At 36.4% G+C, this 26,556-nt stretch overlaps 2 protein-coding genes across 4 annotated transcripts in view; one reads left to right on the top strand and one right to left on the bottom strand.

Moving 5' to 3' along the window:
• MACROD2 (mono-ADP ribosylhydrolase 2) overlaps positions 1-26,556 on the bottom strand; it is a gene marked incomplete at its 3' end in the record, with an annotated part of 1,984,281 nt that overhangs the window by 1,648,507 nt on the left and 309,218 nt on the right.
• On the top strand, positions 929-15,581 carry FLRT3 (fibronectin leucine rich transmembrane protein 3). 3 transcript variants are annotated; one of them, XM_079943659.1, is made up of 3 exons: positions 929-1,763; positions 9,932-10,137; positions 11,692-15,581. In XM_079943659.1, the coding sequence occupies exon 3, from the start codon at positions 11,735-11,737 to the stop codon at positions 13,682-13,684; it is 1,950 nt and encodes a 649-aa protein (XP_079799785.1). In that variant the 5' UTR covers positions 929-1,763; positions 9,932-10,137; positions 11,692-11,734; the 3' UTR covers positions 13,685-15,581. The 3 variants fall into 3 exon arrangements, with proteins under 3 accessions (XP_079799785.1, XP_079799784.1, XP_079799786.1); XM_079943658.1 differs by having other exon boundaries at positions 9,932-10,692; XM_079943660.1 differs by lacking the exon at positions 9,932-10,137 and having other exon boundaries at positions 1,549-1,763.

The raw sequence follows: 26,556 nt of genomic DNA, 5'->3' as shown, positions 1-26,556 counted from the left end.
CCATGTGTTTATTTTGCAGTAACAGGAAGAAAATCCACCCTTTAACTGAGAGATTATCTGTTCGTCCCACCTCCCTTTCCTCCAAAACTCCAGCAGCTGCATCTCAGTTCAACTTTTGCTACCTAACATTTCTAAGAAGTTGGCTTTTCAACAGACATTAGAATTCTAAAACTCCTGTATTTAATGGGTCCACCCTCAGAGGCCAATAAAAGTGCAATCATAGAACAATAGGGGTCAGTATACCTCTTATCAAGAGTTCACCTTCTACTGTGATATCATTCATTCTTGGAGAGGAACTCAGGTCAAACTGCTATCAGAGAAACATGTAAATAGATAAACTAAATGAAGCTAATGAAGAGACCATAATCAAATACTCCTGGGAAAGACAATTAGCTGGCCTCCTTCAGAAACACTCAGAAACTTTTTAAAAGTAGGAAGGAGAATGCTGTGAACCTCTAAGAATAAAACAAATAACATTAGTTTAAGGAAATTGCCCTCCAGGTAAATATAAAAGCAAAATTCTTCCCAATAATATTAAAAAGTGAAACGCACTTAGTGGAAAACTTATGAGCCTAAAGCATTTGTTGACCGAATAGCAGAAACCAGTCTATGAAAATCATAATTGAAAATAAAGTCTATAATTCTGCTGATTAGACACAGACACTATAAATGTCTATGTCTTCCACTGTCCAGTGTTTATTCATATACATAAATTAAAATACAATAACTTAAATACAAGCAAAACTACCCCTGAACAGTTTCTTTCTTCTTAAGATGTTTGTATCTCAACTCATGTTCAGAGCAAAAACGTATCAGAAAGGAAAATACTCTATTTAATTTTTCAAAACCTTTTTGTTTTAGGGAGGATGCCTTAAATACAAAAAACCTACTATCTACTAGGTTCTAAAGAAGATGGACAAATAGTGGGAGTATATGAAAAATACTTTCACTTCTTAAAATAAATACATATAAAACAATAACTTATTACCTCCAGGAAAAAGAACTGGTTACCTTTTTTTTTTTTTAACCTTTTGGCATTCCTGTTCCCTTCCCTTAAATAAATCAGTTATTTATTTGAAGCTGCTTTCTGTTCATTTCTCAAATAAATATTCACTGCTGGGGTTACTAGCCTTCACAATTATAACATTATTGTAACTAGTCAAAAATGAAAATAATATGATTTTGCTTAACTTCTTTTTAATACAGATGGCTTAAAAATAAAAAGAACCAGTGTCTTTCTATTGTAATCTTATAAATAGCCTTCTAACCGTCTTGTATTTTTTATAAGCTTCCTACCACTCCCCTGTTGTAGTAAACTTCAGAAAAGGTTGCGATTCCAAAGGGCTGCCTACCAACTGAATGGCATCCTGGCCTCGGCAGGCTGAGCGCCTCATTCTGGCTGCTCTCACTCCCTCTAGCGATGGCAAAGCTCATCTGTCTGATCACCCAGTTACCTCACTGAACGAGAGCTTGGCGAAGTCCTGCCCATCTATGACATCACCCCCTTCTTCAACCACTGCGAGGTGAAGCTTTAACTTCAGACTTGGAGGTGGGCTGTGCAGTAAACTGGAATGCTGTCCCTTGCTCGCTCCTCAGTGGAGGCGTGATCTGAACAGGACCAGCTCAGCCTGCAGCTGCCATTGGCTTTGTGTGGACTGGACGCCGAGCTGGGCAGAGGGGGAGGGTTATTACTCCAATTCCCAGGCAGTGGAATTACAGCTAGAGCGGCAGAACATATGGGATTGCTTTTTCTCGCCTTCCCGGTAAGTGTTTCCCATGTTTTTCCTTATGATTGTCCCAGAAAGTTTGCTTGGTTTTACTCTCTAGAAAGAAATGACTTGGTATCATGAGGCATCCAAATACGAACGTTTGCTCTGTCACCAGGACGAGCAATGTATGTGCGTGCAAGCCAGCAAGGAAAAATTGGACTGTTACAGCCAAATGCAAGAAGTTTCTTGAAACCTTTCTTTCATTAAAAAAAAACTAATGATAAATGGCTATTTTCTGTCTCGTGTCATTGCTATTTGAAAAGAGCCTTATAGAAAACATTAAGTTGGAAAGTTAAATGTTAGATGTTAAAGAGTACGAGGCAGATTTTTTCACAGAGAGGAAAGCGAAAGGTCTTGCTAACTTGGTGTGTACTGTACGTGTGGTATGATCACCAATTGCTGCTTTTACAACTGTGAAAGAAAATCAATAATCCCTCAGCCCATAAGTACGCAGTACATGAAAAGCATACATCTTGCTCACAGCTAGCCCAGCTACTCCTGGAGACTTATGTGCCTCTGGAAGGATTAACAGCTACACCTAGATTTTAAAGCTTGCACTGCTATCCTGCCAGAGCTGCTTCAAGCATTTCAGGCTTGCAAATCTCAACTAGTGAACTCAACTCCGAGGAGGGGGAGACTCTCTTACAAACCATATCCCCTCTCCAGAAGAACGCCAAAAATCCATTGCTTGGGCAAATGTAGTATGTGACTAGCATAGTAATTGGCAAAGTCTACTCAGAAAAACTAACAAAGCTCAGCCTGGAAGTTAAGCCTGATGTATGCAGGGATTTCAGTGTGGCAGGGGGTAAAAAATGAGTAGAGCCCTCATCAAGTGGGATATGCAGAGTATCCATTCACTTGCAACTTATAATGGGAAAATCTTATATTGAAAGAAATATTTTTATACAACAAAGCTTTCCAAAAGTAGTTAAATGTATCTTCTCAAGAAAATTTTTTTTCAGTGAATTAGATCTGAAAGAAAATGGTTGCATAGAGGTAAAAAGTACAACAGGCCTACATTTTCTCAATATCTGGGGGTTTGATTGTTATTTATTTATTGAGAATTTAAAAGATTTTTTAAAAGCCTTGATATTGCCAATCATGGGACCAAATTCTCCAATGGTTTTAACAATTAACTATTTTAAATTTTCTTAATAAATCTATCTGCTCTAAAATGCACACATATGTTCCTTCGTTATAGCAGGAAACAACATGAATAAAGCCACTAGAAAAGTGCTTCAGCTGTAGCAATGCCTTTCATTTATCCCCGACAACATAGGAATATCCTGACCAGCATAAACATAAAGAATGAATTTGTCTGTTTTCAGATAGGACCACTTATGTCTGCCCCAAGGTGACATATGACAGATACCCATCTCTCTTGAAATGAGTAAAGAAAGAAATGAACCTTTTAAAAGTACTACAAAATATTAATATTACCGCTACTACCAATATTAATGATAATATGCCAGGTTTTAATCTATAAGAAGATTAAATCAGAGATATGCCACTTAGTTGGCAGATATATGTGTGTGTATACACAACATATACACACACATACACAAATACATACGTATATTAGCCTGAAATAAAAAACAGCGTTACAAAAACATGATTGCATGTATTTTAAGTAGGAAAAGCACGTCTAATTTCTTTTTTAAATAGAGCACTGCCAAAAATATATCTAGTCCAAGGATCAGAAAAGATATTATTGAATGAATAAACATAATGAATTCATTAATATTGTGTATAATACTATCAGTTATTAATTAGGCTGTATAATACTATCAGTTATTAATTGAGCTTTTCATTCCCCCCCCCCCCATTTTAACTCAATTATGGTTAGGTTCAAAATGCCCAATTAAACACTTCCTAAACATTAACGTTTGTGGAATATATAACTGGGCAGCAAGTAAAGTTTTTACAAAAAGAAGAAAAACAGTAAGAAAATTTGTCATAACTGAATGTGGCAGTAAAATAGAAGGTATGTTTCTTTTGCTTTCAAGTGTTAATTAAGGAGCCTCCAATTCCATCGAAACTTTTTCAGAGCTAAATGAAGCGGTGTGAAATAAATTTGGTTGAAATCTTGTGGCTGTCAGACTTTGTTAGCAAGCTATTAATTATCTTTACCCCAGTTTCTTCTCTAGACTATATTGCCCAATCAAATAGAAACTCCAATTACATTCAGCACCTCCTGCCTAGGGACACAAGACCCTAATGAACACTCAGTGTCTCCAGATGAAAAATACAATTTTCATCTTTAAACATGCAAGTGCACTGCAGAGAGATTTGTCTCTGCTTTTCTTGGCCACACACACTAGGGCTTCCTCTTCTTTCTGAATTATTTTGAACAATTTTAAACCCTACAAAAATCAGTAGCAGAGAACTTGCCTTGTATTAATGTCATATGAATGCTTCTTTATGCTTTTATTCTAGATATGCCAAATGTTCATACCAACATTAAATTAAATCTGGTCATTAGAAAAAAAAATTGGTTTAAAACTGCCATTTCAGTGGATCTTAACTTTTCCCCCTATTTTTAAGGTGGGTGGGCTACATAACAAAGAATGTGTTTAATGCCAAGATCCAAGACTAACTTAAAAATTTTGATTAAACCCCCTTAAATATTCTTTTATTCAACCAGTTTATTTTAATAGCATTATAAATAATTGTTGACAGTCAAATGAAGACCACTATAAATGAAGTCAACGAGGGAAATAAGATTCAGTAAATTTTTCAAAGCCTGTAACTTCTTCCCTCCTTTTCTCCTCAGTCCCCCTTGCCTCCTACCCCCACCTTTTGCCCCAGAGGCCTTTACTGTTCTTCTCAACGGGAGGCTTTGTTGTAATTAAACCAGAGGAAAACTGGCTGGCAGCAGCCAACATCTGACTTAGGGCTTCTGAAAGCAGTGTTCTGGTAGAGTGTACCACCCCCCAGTGGGCAAAAACTCTACAGTAAATCTCTAAGCAGTATTAATTCTCCAAAGTGCCTTTTTCTCTTCAGAGCATTAAAAGGGCCTTTTCTCGACTCTTTCTAACATTCCACCATTTCAAAAACTTATCACAAGTCAACAAACAAATTTCCATCCAGGAGATGGTTTGTAAATAAATGTCTTCTGGAAAAAGCCTTCTGCCGCTGAAGAACCGAAATAGGAATATACATTTCAGAAAGCATTTGCCAGTTTCAGAATGCAGATCAACATCGCGAAATTTGGTAAACCATCACACTAAAAAACAGTCTGAAAGCCATGTTTATATTGCATAGGACAGCAGGTTTCAGGACTTTGACTTGTCTGTTGACAAGAACACCAGAGAAAACAGATTTTAAGTAAAAAAGAACGAAATGTAATCTAAGCAGCAGCTAAAGTTTCATTTGTTTAACATATGCATAATCTCTTTTCCTAGCCCCCAAATCAAGTGTCAGGAATGTATAAAAAGCTCTCTCCAGGTATTAGTCTGCTTAAATGAGAGAAAGGAGAAATTGCTCTCTCTTGATGAGACAATGACAGCTTTTGTTCTTTATTCTTTCACTTTTCACGTGCACAAGTTACCGTGGCAACTTTGAAAAGAAAACCCAGAGACCACATTTGGTTAAACACCATTTTCAAAGTGTGCCACTGGACTGTGGATTGATCAGTTTATGTGTTGATGATTTTCTTCCTCTTCATTTGGTTTAAATCAACAATACTCAACTCTGACATGAAAAAAACAAGGTGTTTTTTATGATTATGGATGTTATCATCCAGCCCAGTGCTTGGCACACAGTAGACCCAAATATTTGTTCTACTAGAGTATGGAAACTTGAGTATTAGAAATTTAAAGCATATCAACCAAATTGTACTAACAACACTGAAAAAGGCATTTCAAGTTTGCAGTGGGAAAATGTGGTTTAACAAAGATAAGCATAGTTTTATTTGCAATTGCTTAAAAGTCAATGCAAACTTAAAGCTTGTCCCCTGCCCCAAGCTCTCTACTGCTCACCTTTACCAACCTCTAAATTAATATCTTATTCATTCTTATAAGCCATGGTTTTCTAACTCATTTAGTCTGGCTTAATATCATAAAGGAAGCAGCCTTCAATATGATGAAAGATAACATCCCAGTTTGCCTTTTTGTTTTAAGGATGCTCAGTTTAACTTTATAAGCCAAAACAAATGAAGCAGAATTAGATTCATTTATCACAAACCTATTGGGGGAAAGAACCAGTAACATAAAAGGAGAAAGTAAAAATACTTTGCTTTGGAACTTTCATCCCCTATTTGCATAAATGAAACAAACCTTACAGGCCAGAAAATAGTCTGGATAAAACTACGTAAGGAAAGGCACACTTGCTTCTCTGCCTCTCAGCAAACCCTTCAGACTTCATGACTCTCAAGAGGAGAGTTAGAGGTCCTTCTGCTTGCCTGGCATTAAACAAAAGAATTGGAACTTTCCTGAAATCTGATGATCGTGGAAAATTTAACTACCAGACAGGCTGCTTAGAAAGCATTTTGCTGTCACTATCAACTAACCTGATGTACTCCAGTTTTTCAGTTTAACCATCCACGTAGTTTATTTGAAATATCATTTGTCATTACAAAGACTTAGCATTCATAGGTTGATCATTTTGTTGAGCTTTCTAGCAGCAATTTAAACCTTCATGAATAAATTACTTTCCTAATACTCCAAATTATGATTGTATAAATTCCAGTTTACCTAGAAATATTCACAGACTTGGATAAATTTGAGTAAGCATACGTTTTCTTCAATCTCAAGGTTTTACTCAAAATAATAATGCAATTAACTTCGATTAAGAGTTCTACATGCCTTTCTATTTTTAGATTTAATATTTTTAAAAGTTTCCCAGAGAGTTAAGAGAACCTGATGTGAGGCAAAGCATTAAAAAGAAACGAAAACTCAAAACTCTATACTCGATTTAAGATTTTTTTTAAATGAGCAATGATTTCAAATCAAAGTCCATTTAAATCAAAGGGAGCAAATAAAGGATTTAGGAAGTTAGCACTATCAACATATAATCTTAATCTAGGTGTTCAAAGCATGAGAAATACCTTGTCATCTCAAACATTCCCACCTCCAAAATATTGTAGTAGCAAAGAAGGACTCATATAAACATGTAGATTACCTCAAGTTCTTGACTTTATTTAAATACCAGTTTTCTATTCAGATACAACTTCTTCAATTATGTTAGTTTTCTTAAACTATCTCAAAATGATAGCATCTTTATCTATTCACATTCTTTTAAGTATATCATGGAAATCAATTGGAGGCTTCTTGCAGATGTGATTACATTATAAATGCATTTTTAAAAATCCACAATTTTTATTTATAAAGATAAACTGAATAGGAAAATCCATATTAAAAATCTGATTTACCAGTGAGGCGATTATGTTTTTCTTCTTTTTGCTACAGTTCTACATGCTATATACTGAAGCAATGATACAATTTAAAAAAAATTTTAAACATTCCTTTAAATAACCAGGGCTCCATTTATGTTTCCCCCCAAGTTACCCCATTAACAATATTTTTCTAAAAGATCGATTCCTTTTTGTTCAGAAGTAATGCCTCTTTCAAGCCTATGCAGACATAAAGGCTCTGAAGTCAATGTTGTGGAAACCAGGCCACAGTGTCCATGCCAGTGGGGATCATTTTTCTTTTCATCAGTCACATTCAACTACAATGTCTTTATGTGCGTGAATATGTAGAGCCAGCTCGGAAAGAGGGAAGTGTAAGCATGGGGGCAGGATCACCTATTTTAGATGGAGAGACCATTACGGCCTCTAATATGCAAAATAAAACAAAACTCTGTAGCACTATAGGTTTTAAATATAAAAAGTCAGGAGAAGATATAAAATATAAGATATAAAACACAATCAAGCATGCATTGAACTGTTTGAGCTTAAGTAAAGGGAGTAAGAACTTGTGAAGGAAGCTTCATTTTTCAAAGAGTATCCTTCTCTCCAGAGAAACATGCTTTATATTTTTGCCTTTTGTTTTAACGCAGTCTGGGGAGAAAAGAATGGCATTTTCCAAGAATTTAATGAGATTTCAGGCTTTCTGTTAATCCCACATTATTACCACTATTGTATTAATGGCAATGTGAGTTTGCATATCAAATAGAGCAGAGGAAGCAGTTTCACAAATGTAAAACAGAAAAATAAACAAATTAATCTTCCTTCTTTTCACACCAATTTAGAATATTTTTTCTTTCTCTGGGCTAAAAATGTGAAAATCAATACATATTCTTGGAGCTTGAATTGGTGAAATACTTACAGCTCAGCTACAAGCTTTAGCTCTGGTTATCATTATGATCATCCCCTTGCACATACTCTAGGCTGACCGACGATTTTTAAATTCCCATTCGTCAGATTAATCTTTTCAACTTTAGAGTATGTCCTGGTGTATGAGAAATGGCCAGCTATTGGCAACATTTTAAGCAGGTTCTCACCTGTGATTTTTATAATGGTTTTGATTAGTTTTTAATGCAGTTCAACAAAAGTAACTGTTTTTTAAATTGCTTTAAATTTTTTCTTAAATTTACCCAATTACTTTATATGTTGAATAATTTTCAAGCTTAGAAAACATTTACAGAAGATACTTTTTAAAGTAAAATTGTAATTATAACTTCACAGCTTGCTTTTCCATTTTCACATACCAAGAAAGTGTAACAGTTTTCAAGAAAATACTCCACTGAAATTCAACAATAATGAGCAAAACCCTAAAGGCATCACTGTAAAACCTCACATTAAACAATAAATCACTTAAACTTTCCTTTGTGGGCACTTTGCAATATTCACTAGAGACTACTTTATCCATCTGCTAACTGCTATTTTGATTTCAAGTTGCCTAAATAATAAATTAAATGTATCTGTAATTTTTTTTCAGTTTTCTTCTGTTAATGCAGTCTATTAGTGTTGATATCTGGTGACAAACTAAAAGAAATCAAACTTTCAAAGAGAACCAGAAACACAAATTTTGGCCTTATTTAACATTCACTTTCAGTAGTGTTTGAATTCTGGAACAGATGCTATCCTTGTTGGATGCTAGGTAATTACTGGGGGAGAAGCAAATTGCTTTTACTTTCAGGGTCAAATATTTCCATGATACCTTAATGAACCCTACTTGTATAGAAAGCCCCTGAGTGGGTGACTTTGCATAACAGATACTGATCCTACCCACCTCCCCTGTCCACCCCCAAAAACTGTCATGCATATTAGATAATGAACAAAGCAGTCATCATTAAAATCTTGAGTCTCTTTGGTAAAGCCTTAAGCCCTTTCAGAAGTGAAAAAGACAGTCATTGGAGATTGGCATGTTGCTGTCTGAACCTAGAGAGAAATGCCTTGTCAGCTTTTGATATGCTTTCCTAACGGTCATTACAAAGAGACATTGAAATAGCTTCCTTTCTGTCCCAAATACAGTTTCTCAAGTTCAGTTTGCTAAAAATTGTATTCTCCTGAAAAAAATACTATGACTTGAACTTCTGTGCTGCCTTTTGGCCAACAATACCTGAGTAACTTGAGTTTCAAGATCATCAACTAGCCCTTAAAAACACCTCTAAGGAGGAAGGTCATAGTGTCCACATTCTGCAATTGGGAAAATTGAGGCCTGCAGGAAGAATTAAACAGGGCACTGGGCAAATCAAAAGATTTGCTTCTAAAGCAAACCCTTTTCAACTCTTTAAATTGTAGATTGTATGGCTTTGTAAAACTATGTTCAGAAATGTCTAAAATGTTACCATGGCATTTCTGTCAAAAATCCTTGTTATGTCTTTGTTCACCTCTTTGATGTGTACTTGTTTTCTTTTTAAACATTTTATTATTTTCTATCTAAGACTTAAAAGTGAATTTTTAAAGACTGGTCTGACCTGAATTCAAAATCCATGGAAGGGGCTTACTGCCTCTTGAATGAAGCTTTGCTTCTGATTTGTTGAACAGTCAGTTAACAATAGAAATTATCTATTTGGTGACAATCTCAACTTTGGCTTCCACTTTATTTATATAAATGGGAAGTAAAAGACAAAGAGGTCATCTTATCCCTTTGCAACAACTACTATGACGAAAGATGTGTTGCTTAAAGAAAGAAGTGAAGTTAAATTTCTAGGAAATTTCTCTAGTGTGTTAATGTTCATTGTTAATAGTTCATTAAAACATTTTACTTTCACAGGAGATGCTCAGACCCAGTGTATTTCAAGGAACAGAAACATAAAGGAAATCTAGTATGCTTCCTTTTTTTTTCCCCATGAAGAATATTTGAATTAAGTTTTTTTTTACCTCTTGAAAGAATACCTGTTCTTTCATAACCTGTGACTGCACCAGCTATTCTGAGAAAGCAGCAAGAAGCAAAAGCTGGAAATAGCTATTTCACAGCAGGTAATCACACCTCAGGATGTAGCTACTGTACAAAGTTTATACTTGGATAATTCTGGATGGGAATAAAGGTGGGGGGTAACTGCCTGAAAACCTATTACTATACAGGTCTTAGCATCATGAATGGCTTTCTTCATGAGGATCTGAAGTTACTATCTCTGACCACATTGCACAGAAGAGCCAATAAGAATTTCAAAGAGAGCAGTTTCCACTAAGGGAATTAAGCTACACAAAAGGAACCTTCACACAGAAACTCTATAAGAAAGGGAAAAAAAAAAACATAGGAAACCATGTGTTCTACATAGTAACAGGAAACTGAATTGTTTGTGGTCCCCACTTTAATAAGCTTGCCCACCATGCTGAACCGCAGCTGGAATGTTCATTGACAACAGCAAGCCTGATCTGGAGGTGTGTGCGGCATAGGATTACTTGAATAAACAGTGAAGAATATTTCCAAGGACTAAACAAGAGTTTATAAGTCCCAGCCCCTCACCAGGAAAATAATATATGCGCATTGGATTTTCACTCACGCAAAATTTACCCACATCGTTCAATAAGGTAGGAAAAATATTAAAGTCTTTTATTTTCATGCCTGAAATTATAAAGGCTAATTAATACCTAAAGGTGCTGAAGAAATTATATCACACAATAGATCAGTACAAATCTATAATTCTCCAGCCATGGAGAATGTTGAATAATATTTTAGATTAGAACTTGAAGAAAGATAAATGCATTGTGAAAACATGTTATGAGATAGAATGTAATGAAAAATGTTCATAAAGCCATTAAACCATGTAGTACAAAACATACAATAAAATGGGAGAAAGAAAGAGCTAGCTTAACATGAAATGGAATTTGCCACTTAGATTAGCTAGATGTATTAGCTGTATATCTTTCCTTCCCTAAAGTAAATGAAAAAGATTCCTTCTGATTTTCTTGCTAGAAATACCTATCTCACGTTTAATATTAATAATCAAAGAAAAATAACATTAATAATCAAAGCAAACACTTGGCTTTACTGGGATTCAGGATCTCAAGAGATTTGTAACTATTCCTGAATAGTAAGAGAATAGATTTTTTTGACTACAAATTCTACAGTTGTGCAGTCTACGTAATAGAAAGCAGATATAAAATTTTCGTTAAGAACAGTAACATTATTATCTTTAAATATAACAAATCATATTCATATGTGTCAATTCATTATGAATATTAAGAAAAAATTAGAAATCTGACTAGCTTGGTCAATGACTGGCTACTAAACTGATATAAAGTATTATGAAAATGCTTTAGAATATTCAATAAAACTAATTATATTTAACATTTCAAAGTCAGATAGATTTGGGACATAATACTTAATACCAGAAACATTTAAAGTAAAAAGATTATGTGATTGTGTTCGTTGTTAGCTAGCAATAAAACCTAAGCATGCCAAAAAAAAAAAATTAACTAATAAAAGTGATTATAGATGTTGCAGTTTCCATATCTATTTCAAATACCATTTTAAATACGCTGGCCTAATGGTTTTCTGTCTTTTTTTTTTAACTCACTCCATTTTAGGGCTCTGAAACTACCTTGTATAAAGACCTCAACACTGCTGACCATGATCAGCCCAGCCTGGAGCATCTTCCTCATCGGGGCTAAAATTGGGCTGTTCCTCCAGGTGGCACCACTATCAGTTATGGCTAAATCCTGTCCATCTGTGTGCCGCTGTGATGCCGGTTTCATTTACTGTAATGATCGCTTTCTGACATCCATTCCAACAGGAATACCAGAGGATGCTACAACTCTCTACCTTCAGAACAACCAAATAAATAATGCTGGGATTCCTTCAGATTTGAAAAACTTGCTGAAAGTAGAAAGAATATACCTATATCACAACAGTTTAGATGAATTTCCTACCAACCTACCAAAGTACGTAAAAGAGTTACATCTGCAAGAAAATAATATAAGGACTATCACTTATGATTCACTTTCAAAAATCCCCTATCTGGAAGAATTACATTTAGATGATAACTCCGTCTCAGCTGTTAGCATTGAAGAGGGGGCATTCCGAGACAGTAACTATCTCCGGCTGCTTTTCCTGTCCCGTAATCATCTTAGCACAATCCCCTGGGGTTTGCCCAGGACTATAGAAGAACTCCGCTTGGATGATAATCGCATATCCACCATCTCATCACCATCTCTTCAAGGTCTCACTAGCCTAAAACGCCTGGTTTTGGATGGAAACCTGCTGAACAACCACGGTTTAGGTGATAAAGTTTTCTTCAACCTAGTCAACTTAACGGAACTGTCACTGGTACGGAATTCCCTGACTGCTGCACCAGTAAACCTCCCAGGCACAAACCTGAGGAAGCTTTATCTTCAAGATAACCATATCAATCGGGTGCCCCCAAATGCTTTTTCTTATCTAAGGCAGCTGTATCGACTTGATATGTCCAATAACAACCTAAGTAATTTACCTCAGGGTATCTTTGATGATTTGGACAACATAACCCAATTGATTCTTCGCAACAATCCGTGGTATTGTGGGTGCAAGATGAAATGGGTGCGTGACTGGTTACAATCACTACCTGTGAAGGTCAATGTGCGTGGACTCATGTGCCAAGCCCCCGAAAAGGTTCGGGGAATGGCTATCAAGGACCTCAATGTGGAACTGTTTGATTGTAAGGACAGCACAGTTGTAAGCACCATTCAGACAACCACTGCAACACCCAACACAGTGCATCCTGCTCAAGGACAGTGGCCAGCTCCAGTGACCAAACAACCAGACATGAAGAACCCCAAACTCACTAAGGATCAGCGAACCACGGGGAATCCAGCAAGAAAAACAATTATCATTACTGTGAAAGCTGTCACCTCCGACACAATTCATATCTCTTGGAAACTTGTCCTACCTATGACTGCTTTAAGACTCAGCTGGCTCAAACTGGGTCACAGCCCAGCGTTTGGATCTATAACGGAAACAATTGTAACAGGAGAACGCAGTGAATACTTGGTCACAGCCCTGGAGCCTGATTCACCCTATCGAGTCTGCATGGTTCCCATGGAAACCAGTAACCTCTACCTATTTGATGAAACTCCTGTTTGTATTGAGACTGAAACCGCACCCCTTCGAATGTACAACCCTACAACCACCCTTAATCGAGAGCAAGAGAAAGAACCTTACAAAAACCCCAATTTACCATTGGCTGCCATCATTGGTGGGGCTGTGGCCCTGGTGACCATCGCCCTTCTCGCTTTAGTGTGCTGGTATGTTCATAGGAATGGATCACTCTTCTCAAGGAACTGTGCGTACAGCAAAGGGAAGAGAAGAAAGGATGACTATGCGGAAGCTGGCACCAAGAAGGACAACTCCATCCTGGAAATCAGGGAGACTTCTTTTCAGATGTTACCGATAAGCAATGAACCCATGTCAAAGGAGGAATTTGTAATACACACCATATTTCCTCCTAACGGAATGAATCTGTACAAAAACAATCACAGTGAAAGTAGTAGTAACCGAAGCTACAGAGACAGTGGTATTCCAGACTCAGATCACTCACACTCATGATGCTGGAGGACTCGCAGCATACCGTGTTTCGGTTTTTTTAAACCTAAGGGAGGTGATGGTAGGAACCCTGTTCTACTGTAAAACACTGGAAAAAGAGACTGAGAAAAGCAATGTACTGTACATTTGCCATATAATTTATATTTATGAACTTTTTATTAAAAGTTTCAAATTTCAGGTTACTGCTGCGATTGATGTAGTGGAGAAGCCTGAACACAATTCTATATTTTAGTACTTTTTAGTAATTTGTACTGTATTTTCCTTGCAAATATTGAAGTTATAAATCATTTACTTTGTGTTCTACTGAGTAAGATGACTTGTTGACTGTGAAAGTGAATTTTCTTGCTGTGTTGAACAATCAGAACTGCATTCACATGAGATCGTTGTAGTATAAGCACAGGCCATTTTTCACTTTGGTATTAATGTAAAAAAAAAAAACTGGCTGAATGAGAAAAATTAAATTTCAAAAGGTAGTTATGAAATAATGTTCCAATTATTAAATTTGTATTCCAGTGGTATTGAATAATCAAAATATGTGAAGTAATGGGCAATATCAGACTTGCTGCATAACTCCATTTTTACCCTAAGCAAATTAGATATCCTTAAGAAAGTAAACATATCTTCTGAACTGAATCCATCAGCTGGCATAAAAGGAGTGTGAAGTCTGCTGTCGTTAATGCCATTGTTAACAAAGCTTTGAGAATAAAGGACTTCACAAAAACAATACTGTAAGCGTGCTTCCAGGTTAGGGGGAAATCTGTACTTAGGAAAACATGAAAACATAGACTCGCATAGCGTAATGAACACAAATCTCAGAATTGCATTCTGGTTTTGCCTATACCATCCTGATTTTTGAAAAGTCAACTCTAAAGACACAATTGTTCATGTTTATGATGTTTTTATCATAAAGGATGTCAAAAAAAACTTACACACATTAAAAAGGTAGCATAACCATAAGCAATTCCCCTCAGCAATGAAGAGAAAGTAGTACTTTAAATGAGAATTTAAAAGAAAAATGAATACTAGAAATTAAACTTAGATCCGGTTTATGTGAAACATTTTAACACTGTACATAAACGTTCAATTTACGTTCACAATGATCAAGAATACTGCCCATTACTGTCACAGTTTTCCAGATATTACATAATTAACTTGTAATGTAACATTTCTTTCCAGCTTCCTACTGAATTGTGAGCTATTACTTGTTTAAAAACCTCATCACTTTTCTGTTGCCATGATTTTTTTTTTTCCCAACAAAAAACCAAAGTGCATTGTACGCCCTTTGGCCAGTCTTGTATGTGCCTTGATCCAACGCTACATGTATTCAGCTTTTAAAACTCGACAAATTTTTCATACTTCCTTAAATATGAAAAATTGTGGTCTTATTGCTGAATAAAACAAAAGAAAGGACAAAATAATTGTGCTTGCTTTTTCGGGATTATGTTACTATCACTAAAGTAGCAAACTGCCCAGCACATTAGTCCTAAGTACCCCCCTGTATTTTTCTAGGCATAAAAATAAATGTTGGCTACAAATAAAAAAAATAGCAATATCTTGAGCTTGTGTATCATTTTACTTAAGGGTTCAGCGTTTCATGCATAAACGAATATCCTAACAGTCTTTTGGAATACTCTTACAGAAAACTTCAGAAGTGGTTTTGTGACCTTCCAGTCTTTGTACACTGCTGCTGTTGTCCTGGTTGATACTTTAAGGTGGTTTTTGAAAAATTAATATTTTTTAAAATAGCTTTTTGGTAGTACGAGTTGGCATCAGAGGATCTGATATCCCAGATTTACCACTTACTAGGTATGTGAAAACAAACCATTTACTCTCCCTAGCTTAGTTTCCTTATGTATACAATGGGGCTATTAATACCACCCACCTCACAGGGTTGTTGTGAGGATTAAATGAGACAATGTGCTTGGAAACTGTACAATGTTCAACAAAATACAAGTTACTACTATTATGGTCAAGCAGAGTGAGCCATGTGTTCCCAGTGGTTTGTTACATATCGCTGCTTCTACTACTCTGCTAACAAATATCTCCAACTGCCTATGAAACCTCATTTATTCATTTGCCATCTTCAAATGTTTCTCAATACTTTCTCTTTTGATTTCCTGTTAAGGATAGTTGTTTTCTAGGGATAACTTAGCAAAGAAAATGTGATTAACACTGGATACAGGGAACATTTTCTGAAGGAAGTTTGACTTTGCTTCCACAGGTTTTGAGTAGTTTAGCTACAAGCTCTGCCAGAAGTCAGGGAAAGGGCTGGATGGTTCCGTAAAGTCCCTATACACCTGTGAGTTTATAAAAAGTCAAAAGCCAAGACTATTTTCCAGTTAGTATACCTTTCATGAGCACAGAAAATTTTATGTGTTCTGATACATGCATTTTAATTATTTTACCTGGGGTAAATCAGAAATATGTTTTATTAGCAAATAGAGAAAGCAAATAGAGAAAGCAAATTTAGCAAATAGAGAAAGCACTGAGAGGGTAAAAGTTTATTCTTTTACCTAGGCTTGCTATGAAATCCAAATACTTTGCTGAAATATATATATACTTTCAATAAATGACAAAACACAAATCTCCACCTTAAGGGACACTAAATTAATTACGGATACATATACATCTATCCTAAGCTAAATGTTCACAATTTTTACTGATCAGGTACTAACAAAGAAAAATGTAGGAAAAAAAAATTCAATCCTGAATATGCAGCTTATACATTTAACAAGAATACAATGGGGAAGCTACAAAAAAAATGAGGGAAAAATCACTCCCCTGCTGAACGTTTGACAAAAATCAAAAATTGCTTTTGGATGCAGGCACTTGTAACTGCATTAAATCACTGCACTTACACTCTCGTTCCCTATTAAAAACAACACTGTGTTCTTTCAGTGAGGCCTATTTATTAAAAGTATTCCCCTGTGCCAAAAGAACTAGTAAAAAACTCTGCTTTACTAACCCCATTTTCTGAGTAAAGCACATTTTATAGGTACATGCCAACATGACAGTTTTCATGAGGAGTCCAAAGAGACCCACGTGCTTTAAAGCACCTGAAGTGTGGGTGTTAAAAAGGAACCAATCCACCACTGAATTCACTTTAAGATTAGCTCATCTGCCCCTGAAAACAGTAGTGGCACTTACAATTCTAATTCCTTTCTCCTACTTAGCATGATTAGCAAATCTTAATTTAGCATAGTGTTGGAATTGAAACTACTGTACTTTATGCTTTTGGACTATTGATTAAATTAGCAAAAAAAAAATAACTCATGATTATCAATCACTTAAGAACTTCAAAGTTCTTTACAAAAAAAATCTCAACAGCCAATGACCTTTACTGAGTGGTTTCTGTATTATAAAATAGTAGGAGCTTTGCCTTCAAGAAGTGTGCTGTCTAGAGGTTGTAAGGCATTAAACAAATAATCTAGTGAAAGTTATACTGTGACTGCAGTACAGACAAAATAATTACATCTATCTGGATGGATCAAGGAAGACCTCATGAAGGAGGTAAAACAAAACTAGGGCTGGTATTGAAAGATAGGATGGTATTTAAGGAGAAAGCAAGAAAAACAGATACTGGCCATGGAGGGAAAATGGTGAACAAAGTCATGGAGACTGGAAAACAGTTGCAGTGCTTCCCGATGCTGGCTTTGGTCAGAATCACTTGGGGAGGCTCTTTATGAATTTAACCAGGCCGCAAACCAGACCTACTAAATTTAAATCTCCCAGGTTAAGTTTGAGTATTTATATACTTTTAATTCGAAAGGTGTTTCTGCTGAGGTTGAGTACCACTGATTTAGGAGGTGTTTGTGGAAAGGTCAATAGTCCAGCTGAAATACAGGGTCCATGAAGGAAATAAAGCTGGACACATTTTTTTTTTTATGTCAGGCTTTGTTAATATTGTGTTAAGTGTGTTAAATTCCAAGCTGAGAAGTCTTCATGATATTCTTTGGCAATGGTTGTTAAGCAGGTGCATAAATAATCAATACTTTAGGGACATTTTGTAGAAATAAAGAATATTGCATGAAGGAAAAAGAAGGAGAAACTGGGAGTAAGAAGACAAGTTAGATGTCTATGCAGTATTCCAGGCAAGAGGAAATAAGAGCCTGAACAGTGAAATAGGGTTTTTAAAAAAGGTGTAATTCAAAAGATACATGAAAGGTAGAATTTCTAGGAATTGGAAACTGAAGAAAGAATAAAAATTAAAGATAATTCTCAGCCTGAGTAAGTAAAATGTTGGTGAGGCAATTAATAATGATGGAAAATACTGGAAAAGCAAATGTCAGAGTATTTTGTACATAATGAGTTTGAATAGGTGACCATATGCACAGTACAGGTTTACACTGGCTGATTATTAGTAGTTCTGTCTTTGCCTTCCATAGTGACCCAATTTAGATGATAAATTATAATCACCGTAGGTTTAAAGTACTTTTATGTTACCCCTCTGGAAATGTCTACCAGGAAGTTGGAAATGAGGGTGTAAGATCTTCGGCATCAAGGAAGGGAATCCACATCTAACAGCTTATTATTAAAGTTGAGAGGATGGATGAGATCACCAACAGAACGCGAGCAGAGAAAGAGAGAAAAGAGACAAAGGAACACCTACGCTTTGTAGGGACAGAAGAGGGAAGAGGAATACAAAAACAAACAAACAAAAAAAACGGAGTCACAAAGGGGAAAGATCATTTTGAGAAGAAAATATAATGAAATCAAGGAACTAGAAACATTTTTAAAAGGAGGATGTCAAAAAGGTAGTCAGGAATACAGACTTGGAAGAGGAAACTGAATATGAAAAAAGAGGAGACCATCAGGGATTTTGAAGCAGTGTCAGCAGAGTAAGGAGGCAAAAAGCCTGTGTGATGTTGGCAGGATAATGAGAGATAAAGAAAACAGAAACAATGATTAAGTCTACTCTTTAAGAAGTTTGGAGGTGAAGCGATCTCGCTTGGTCGGTCATGTCGAGGATCAAGAGGAATAAAAAAGGAGTGAGTGCCAGGAAGGATATTTACTGACCTCAGGAATGAGATAGAGTTAGGAATCTACAATGAGGACAGGGAGCATATTTAACAGAAGTGAAGAAAATTGAGATGCACAAGAGGTGTGGTCCAAGTCATGGCTGTGACTCTAAGATGACTGAAGTTAAAGGCTGAGAAGCTGCAGTTTTGGAAGAGTCACTAGTGAGGAGGACACAATCACTCCGAGAGAGGGAAAGGATTGGTATGCAGGTAAGGCTTATAAGACAAGCCCTAAGGAAGATGGGGAAATGTCCCAGAGATGAAGAAGAGGGAGAAGATGATGGAATTAGACGATGTCGATATAAAATAAGAATTTCAAAAGAAAGGACTTTGAATAGTGGTGAAAAACCAAAGTCAAGAAGAGGTCTTTCAGTGGAAGGGAAAACTTTTTTGAAACTCCCTACCTCTATTACACACCCCTCCCCTTCCCTAGTTGCATCAAATAGTGACAGTAAGAGATGCAACAGGTAACAGGGAAGGTGTCATCCTCAGGGAACAGACGTCAATTAATTCAAGGTGGTAGAAAGAATGCTAAGAGAAATGTGAGTAGCATGGGAAGCTAGAACCCAAAAGTAAAGGACTGAAATGGGCGCAGTGGAAGCAGTTAGGATATGGGCCAGAGAGGAGGTCAAAACCTCAGATGGAAAGAGACACAAAGAAGTAAAGGAGAGCAGAGGAGGGCACTGCACCTAGGATTCTAGCAGATGATCACAGTTTAAAAGGATGTTGGTCATGAGAGGTCGGTGGAAACCTCTGTTCTAAATAGTATAGATATTCTGAACAGATGAAAGAAAAAGAACTAGAATAACCAAATTAACATTCCTCTATTCTTTGAACATTAAAACAGATTTAAATCTAACTTTATCTCAAAGTGTTTCTGAAGAAGTATTTCTACCCACCCGTGCAAATTTTTACCAGGCTTTCCCACAAGCATCATAGAATTCCAGGGGTAAGCAAATCACATTCTAGACCCCTCCCACTTCCTACTCACCATCTCATTTTTATACTATATGGGTGAAATGAGATTCAAAATAAATTTTAGGGCTATCTTGAAAGTTGTTTTTTTTTTTTTCTTTTTTAAGAGGCTTCAAAAGGAAGTATGCAGCCACAGGGGTGCGGAAGTTGGGGATAATGGGGTTTTACAGACTGTGTACACACACAAAAGCAGTGCTCCTTTTTCAATGCCAGCTGGTTGGGGGGGTGGGGAGGGCAGTCTAGGAAATTACTACCCAAAGTAATTACCCTTTTGAATGTACATCATGGCTCTGATAATTGTGGCATTACAAAGCTGAGGCTAGTTTATATCAATGTTCCATTAAAAAGCATGGAATCACTGCTGGAATTCCACATTTTAATTTCCTAGATGTGAAGACCAATGCTAATAATAATAAAACAGTAAAGACAAGGTGAAACAAAAGTCTAACAAACCTATCTTTTAAAAATATGTTCTACAAACATTAGCAATGTCTCACACACACAGTGGGCTTAACAAATGTCTGGTGACCACGCCACTGCTGCAGACACTGCCATTTGTTGAGGACTGTTCAAGCACAATGCTATTTTATATATTTCAATCTTGTTTAATTCATACAGTAACTTTACAGGTAGGAATGATTATTTGTATTTTTCAGATGAGCATATTAATACTTAGAAAGTTTATGGAGTTAGATATTTTATTCATTCAATATTAACAATGATTTATTGTGCTTGGGTCTGAGTATATAGCACTGAACCATAAAGACATGGAGATTACAGTTGGAGGAGGCAGACATTCAGATATTAGACAAAAACCAAATGAACATAAAGTGAAAAATGACAGATGCCATGTAAGAGAAAAACATGGTGCATGAGTGAGTATAACATGAAAACCTATTTAGATTGGGTGGTAAGAGAAGCCTAAGACCTAAGGGATAAAGAGTCAGCCACGCGAAGAATGAGGTAGAGCGTTCTGAGACGTTTAGTGAACTTAGGGACTGAAAAAAATGTCAGCGGGCTCAAGCTCAGTGAGCAAGACAGAGGTGAGATCAGCGAAGCAGGCCTGGATCAGTTCCTACAGGGTCTGGTAGGCCAAGGCCAAGGTAAAAAGTCTGGACTTCATTCTAGTATAAGAGAAGGCCACTGGAGGATTGTTAACAGAGGTTTGGGGAGAAGGAGGAAGAGAAGAATGATGTGTGGGGATCAGACTATCAGATCTCAATTGTAATAAAGTCACTAGCCACTGTGTGGAGAATGAGTAACATGGAACAGGATGGTGGTAGTAAGAGGAGAGAAAGGAAAGATGCCAGGTATATTCTGGAGCTATAACAGAATCTTTCTTAAAGTTAGATAGTTAGCAAGTGGTAGAACAAGGATTCTGTCTTCTCCTGAAGCTTGAGCTCTTAAACACTCTCTTTAAATAGTGAGCAGAAATATTTCTTCAATAACTTTAAAAAGGAGTTTCAAGTCCATAAAAAAAAATTATTTCACTTTACTGGTATAACAACTAGAAGACATTTTTAGGATTAAATCTCAAAACGTTTCAATGGCGCAAATGTGAATTTTTCTCCCAAGGCTTACAGACCTCTGCCCCATGATGCTGAATGATGACGTTTGGTGGTCACCAGTTAATGGCTGGAAACTATCCTGAGAATAACACTTGTCTTTCTTGGAGCTTTCAATAAATTTAAACTTGGAGTTGGCAGACAAATCTTTATGTTTGAGTCACTACAACACCTTCTCATGATCCCTTTGTGTCTTCTAAAACCCAGAATGGAAGTTCCAGATCACTGAAGTTTTTTCACCAGGCTTGGTGCTGGATTTGAGACATATAACCCATGAGTACTACTACCTAGTCTACAAAGGTAAAGAAAAGCCAAGATCATTTAATGGTTTTCAAATAATTATTTAATTATTAAAAAATAATAATCTTTGAACTATCAAAATGCCTTATTCAGAGTATACTTACCAGACTTGTATAAACAGAGACAGGTATTAGAGATCTACATTTAATTCCATAATTTTAGCCAATATGTCATAGAATCTTAGAGCTAGCTAGAAAGCTTTCATAAATTTTAGAGATGTGTACTAACAATTAAATAGAAAAACCAATCCCTTCATTGTTTTGAAACAACAAAAAATTTGAAAAAAAAGTTTGTAGTTGAACTATAACCTATTTATAGTTTTTAAAAAGTCCATAATGGAGGGCTTCCCTGGTGGCACAGTGGTTGAGAGTCCGCCTGCCCATGCAGGGGACACAGGTTTGTGCCCCGGTCCGGGAAGATCCCACACGCCGCGGAGCAGCTGGGCCCGTGAGCCATGGCCGCTGAGCCTGCGCATCCGGAGCCTGTGCTCTGTAACGGGAGAGGCCACAACAGTGAGAGGCCCGCGCACAGCAAAAAAAAAAGAAAAAAAAAAAAAGTCCATAATGGAAAAACATGTCTATGGATCAAAATATGCTTCTAACTACTGAGGAATGCATGGCTCATAGCATTCAACATATAGGAGGTAATGCTACCTTTATTGTTGTTATTATTATCTAATATACTAAATATTTTACTTATGTGTAATTATCCATATCCTCCATTAAAACGTAAACTCCATGAAGGCAAGGAATTTTTTTTCTTCTGCTGCTTCACTGCTAAATTACCCCAACCTATAGAACAATGCCTGGCACCTAACAGAAACTCAAAAATATAGTTGTTCGATGAAGAAATGAAAGAATGAACAAACTTCAAAGGGTTGTATCACTATCATCTGAGACGATCTTTGTAAAAGCTCTTTGCAAACTGTAAACCATTCTACAAACATAGAATATTATCACCAACTTCATGATAAATACATTTATTAAGTATTCCACAGCCATTATCTCCTTTGCTTCCCAATTCACAAAAGAAATTGAAGTTCAAACAGATTCTGCAACTCACTCAATATCACACAATATAAATTGGCAGAATTAGAACTCTAAAAAACAACTTAATTCCAAATGTAGCCACAAGGATCTTTACTCCACATCTCCTGTCTTTTCTACATGTTGCTCTCTTCATTGGAACATGCTGACTCCAATGTGTAAAACTAAGTATACTAGAACACTCTATGTACAGGGCTTCCCTGGTGGTGCCTGCCAATGCAGGGACACGGGTTCGAGCCCTGATCCGGGAAGATCCCACATGCCACAGAGCAACTAAGCCCGTGCACCACAGCTACTGAGCCTGTGCTCTAGAGCCCGTGAGCCACAACTACTGAAGCCCACACGCCTAGAGCCCATGCTCCACAACAAGAGAAGCCACCACAATGAGAGGCCCACATGCCGCAACAAAGAGTAGCCCCCGCTAGCCACAACTAGAGAAGGCCTGCACGCAGTAACGAAGACCCAATGGAGCCAAAAATAAATATAAATTAAATAAATAAATTTATTTTTAAAATTCTATGTAAAATTGATATTTGAGATGATGATAAAGAATACTGTCTTTCAATTAGACAAATCTGGGTTTGCATCCAGTTTCTACCACTTACTTGGGGTATGGCCTTGGGAGTTTAGCCAACCTTTCTAAGCCTCAGTTTTACCTTCTGTAAAATAGGATAAAAATAGTGCCTTTCTAGTTGTAAGGAATAAATTATATATTTCAAGTTGAGCATTCAACTTATACCTGGCTCTTAGCCAATAACCAGTAAATTTTATTTTCACCTTTGATGATGAAGAAACATTTGCCTAGTATCTAATATTAGAACTGATATTTGAACAGAGGGTGACAAAAAGTGGAAAGTGTGGAAGCAAGATCAACAGACTTTCTCTGCAATTTCTATTTTCCCTCTAAACCTGTACTGATTTTATAGAAGCTAATTCTAACAAAGGCATACTTTTTCTCCCCATCACAGGACTGGGTTCATTATATTACTCTGCAACCCTTGGTAAAAGTTCAAGAATGTCTATTTAGATCTTCTGCCCATTTTTTGATTGGGTTGTTTGATTTCTTGATATGAGCTGTTTGTATATTTCGGCCTGCTAAAAAGTGGAAGGAGTAACAAATTTTTAAAAGATTGTTATCTTAAGCTGTTAAAATGATAGAAGTCATCTTGGTTATTCCAAAATCCCAATAAAAATTTTTGTTTATATGAACAAATAGATGGTTACTTGTTAAATCAAAATCACAGAGTTACTAATGTGTATCAGTGTATGAGCACCAGGGACAGTGTTTTGGATGAATTAGGCCCTGCTGGTGGAAATCATTTTTACTGGGAAAGAGACAGTGTAAACAACCAGGTACATGGCTCAGGCAGCTAGTCTTCTGTTGAAGTGCAGCTATAGTCTTCTGTTGAAGTGCAACAGCAAATTGCATAACCCAGACTACTCCCTTCTAGTTGTGGCTCCAAATTAGCATGCCCTTGCTCTTTTTCTTTTTTAAAAAAAGGCCTATTCTCTGGTTTTATAAACACGTTTAAACAAGACATTCTTATTTCCTAGTTTATCAGGTGCTGATCTTTTTCAGGTACAGGAATTTAGTCAACATGCTTCTTTACAAAATTCCTCTTTGAATGTTAATTAATATTAAAGGGTTAGGTCTAAGACTGAAAACTGGATTTCAATATTTATTACAGTGCAATAGTATTACCCAGAAGAAGTGTGCTAGTTCACAAGCACATTAAACTTTCTCACCTCCCCAGACAAATTTCACAAGTTCTTCTCCAATTCTCCCCCTTTCCTTAGAAGCCCTAGACAGAGAGATGGCAGTAGGAGCCATTAAAACCACTTGACACTTCACTTTCATTTTGGGACAAATAAGAGGGAAAAAGAGAAGCAGCTCAAATTAAATCTTTAATAAATAAGTAAAAGTAAATTTATAAGTCATTTCAAAGTAGAGGAAAATATTTACTTGTGACAAAATGCACACGTGTGAAATATTTAATGCTCAAATGAAGGAAATTAAATGTAACTTCTTACCAATGTTCACAAATACATAAGTATCCACCAACTATACTATCCTTTAACATTAAAACACATAGGGTTAAGAATCTCTTAAAAGTATGTTAATCCTGTGCTCTACTTTCAGCTAGTCTATAGCAGATGACAGAGTAACCAATTTATTCTTTAAAAATCTTTCTGGGACAAGGAATTCTATAATATATCACAGATTTTCTTCTAAAATTCTATGTTGACCCTGAAGTGCTTTAATGTTGATATTAAGTGTAGGCATTACTTAATGTAGACACTAAAGTGTTATACAGTTACCTTCCAGAAAGCTCCCGGTAACTACTATTATTTGTACAAAATACTGAAGAGAGACAAGATATCAGCATATTCAAACCTGTCATTCTTACATACAGGGGAGTAGTTAAAAGCACAGAGTTTTGGAGTTGAGCCAACCCAGCTTCAAACCACACTGGTTCTACTACTTACGAGCAGGGTAACTCTGGGCAAATTACTTAATCTCTCTAAACTTCCCTTTCTTAACCCTACTTTATAGGATTGGTAAGTGACTTTAAAAGTATATTAAGTGCTTAGTATACTAGTGCCTGACACATTAATAAGTATTTGGTGGCTACAGGCAATATATTCCAGGGGTTAAATGCGAAAATTCTGAAATCCAACTTTTTAGGTTCAAAGCCAAGTTTTCCTACTTGTTCCTTATTTGGCACTGGGCAAATTATTTCACCTCTCTATACTAAAATTAGTAAATACATGAAAAAGATTAGAAGAGTGTCTTGCACATGGGAATGATAATTTTAAATTTATCAATTATGATGATTTACAAATTACTTCAGGGCTTCCCTGGTGGCGCAGTGGTTGGGAGTCCGCCTGCCGATGCAGGGGACACGGGTTCGTGCCCCGGTCTGGGAGGATCCCACATGCCGCGGAGCGGCTGGGCCCGTGGGCCATGGCCGCTGAGCCTGCGCTCCACAACGGGAGAGGCCACAACAGTGAGAGGCCCGCGTAACGCCAAAAAAAAAAAAAAAAAAAAAAAATTACTTCAGTGAAATCCCATGGAAGCTGTAATTTAAAGAGCATATCAGAGCAATTTTCTCTTCTGATATTTTAGTTGATCAGCCTTAGAAATAAATGAATGCTATTAACTCAATCCAGACCCATAAATCTTTCCTATATACCAATATGCAAATATACATTGATCAAGCTCCTTTAGTTCAGACTCCCTAGTTTTAGGTTTCTCAGACTTGTATGATGATACAAATTACCCAGAAATTGTGACTAGCAGGTCTGGGGTGGAGCCTTGGAGTCTGTAAGTATGATCAGCTTCCCAGGCGAGTCCTACACCAGGCAGGCTCGGAAACCCTGAATTAGTTGAAGCTATGCCCAACCACAGAATTTGAGAAGAATATCTAGCAGTCACACCCGATGAACAGAATTATTGTTTTACAAGTATTATGTAATGGAGATGGGAACATTAAAATGATTATTTTTCAACAAATATTTGGTTGAATATCAGTACCAAATATTTATTAGCATATATTTATTGAGCACATATTACAGTACAAGTCATAAAACAGTATATGAAGGTTAGTTGGAAAACAAACTACTTCTTAAAAATTAACATCATTTGGGAGGTGAAAGTGACAGAAAGGAAGAGCATCCTTGGCAAAACACACATTACTACATGTTATCATTTGTCTGAGGAGTTCAGAAAATATTGGGACAAGGGGTCCTTTTGGTCAAGAGGTCTGGTTCTTCAAGAGTCTGTTATAGTTACTTAGGACACTGCTGCCATTGCTAATGGGCTAAAAATGCTAATAACTGAAGAACATTCAAATAACAAATTCACTGCAAAAATAATCTAAAGGGTATAACCATTTTTCCTTGACCCTTCTGAACATTAGTCTTTAGAAACATATTATAGTTTTTCTTTCATGAGTAAAATTATCAAAAAC

Source organism: Stenella coeruleoalba (genome assembly GCF_951394435.1).
Source record: "Stenella coeruleoalba genome assembly, chromosome: 15".
Taxonomy (NCBI): Eukaryota; Metazoa; Chordata; class Mammalia; order Artiodactyla; family Delphinidae; genus Stenella; species Stenella coeruleoalba.
The sequence above is the reverse complement of the archived record's forward strand: the minus strand, read 5'-3'. Positions and strand labels throughout refer to the sequence as shown.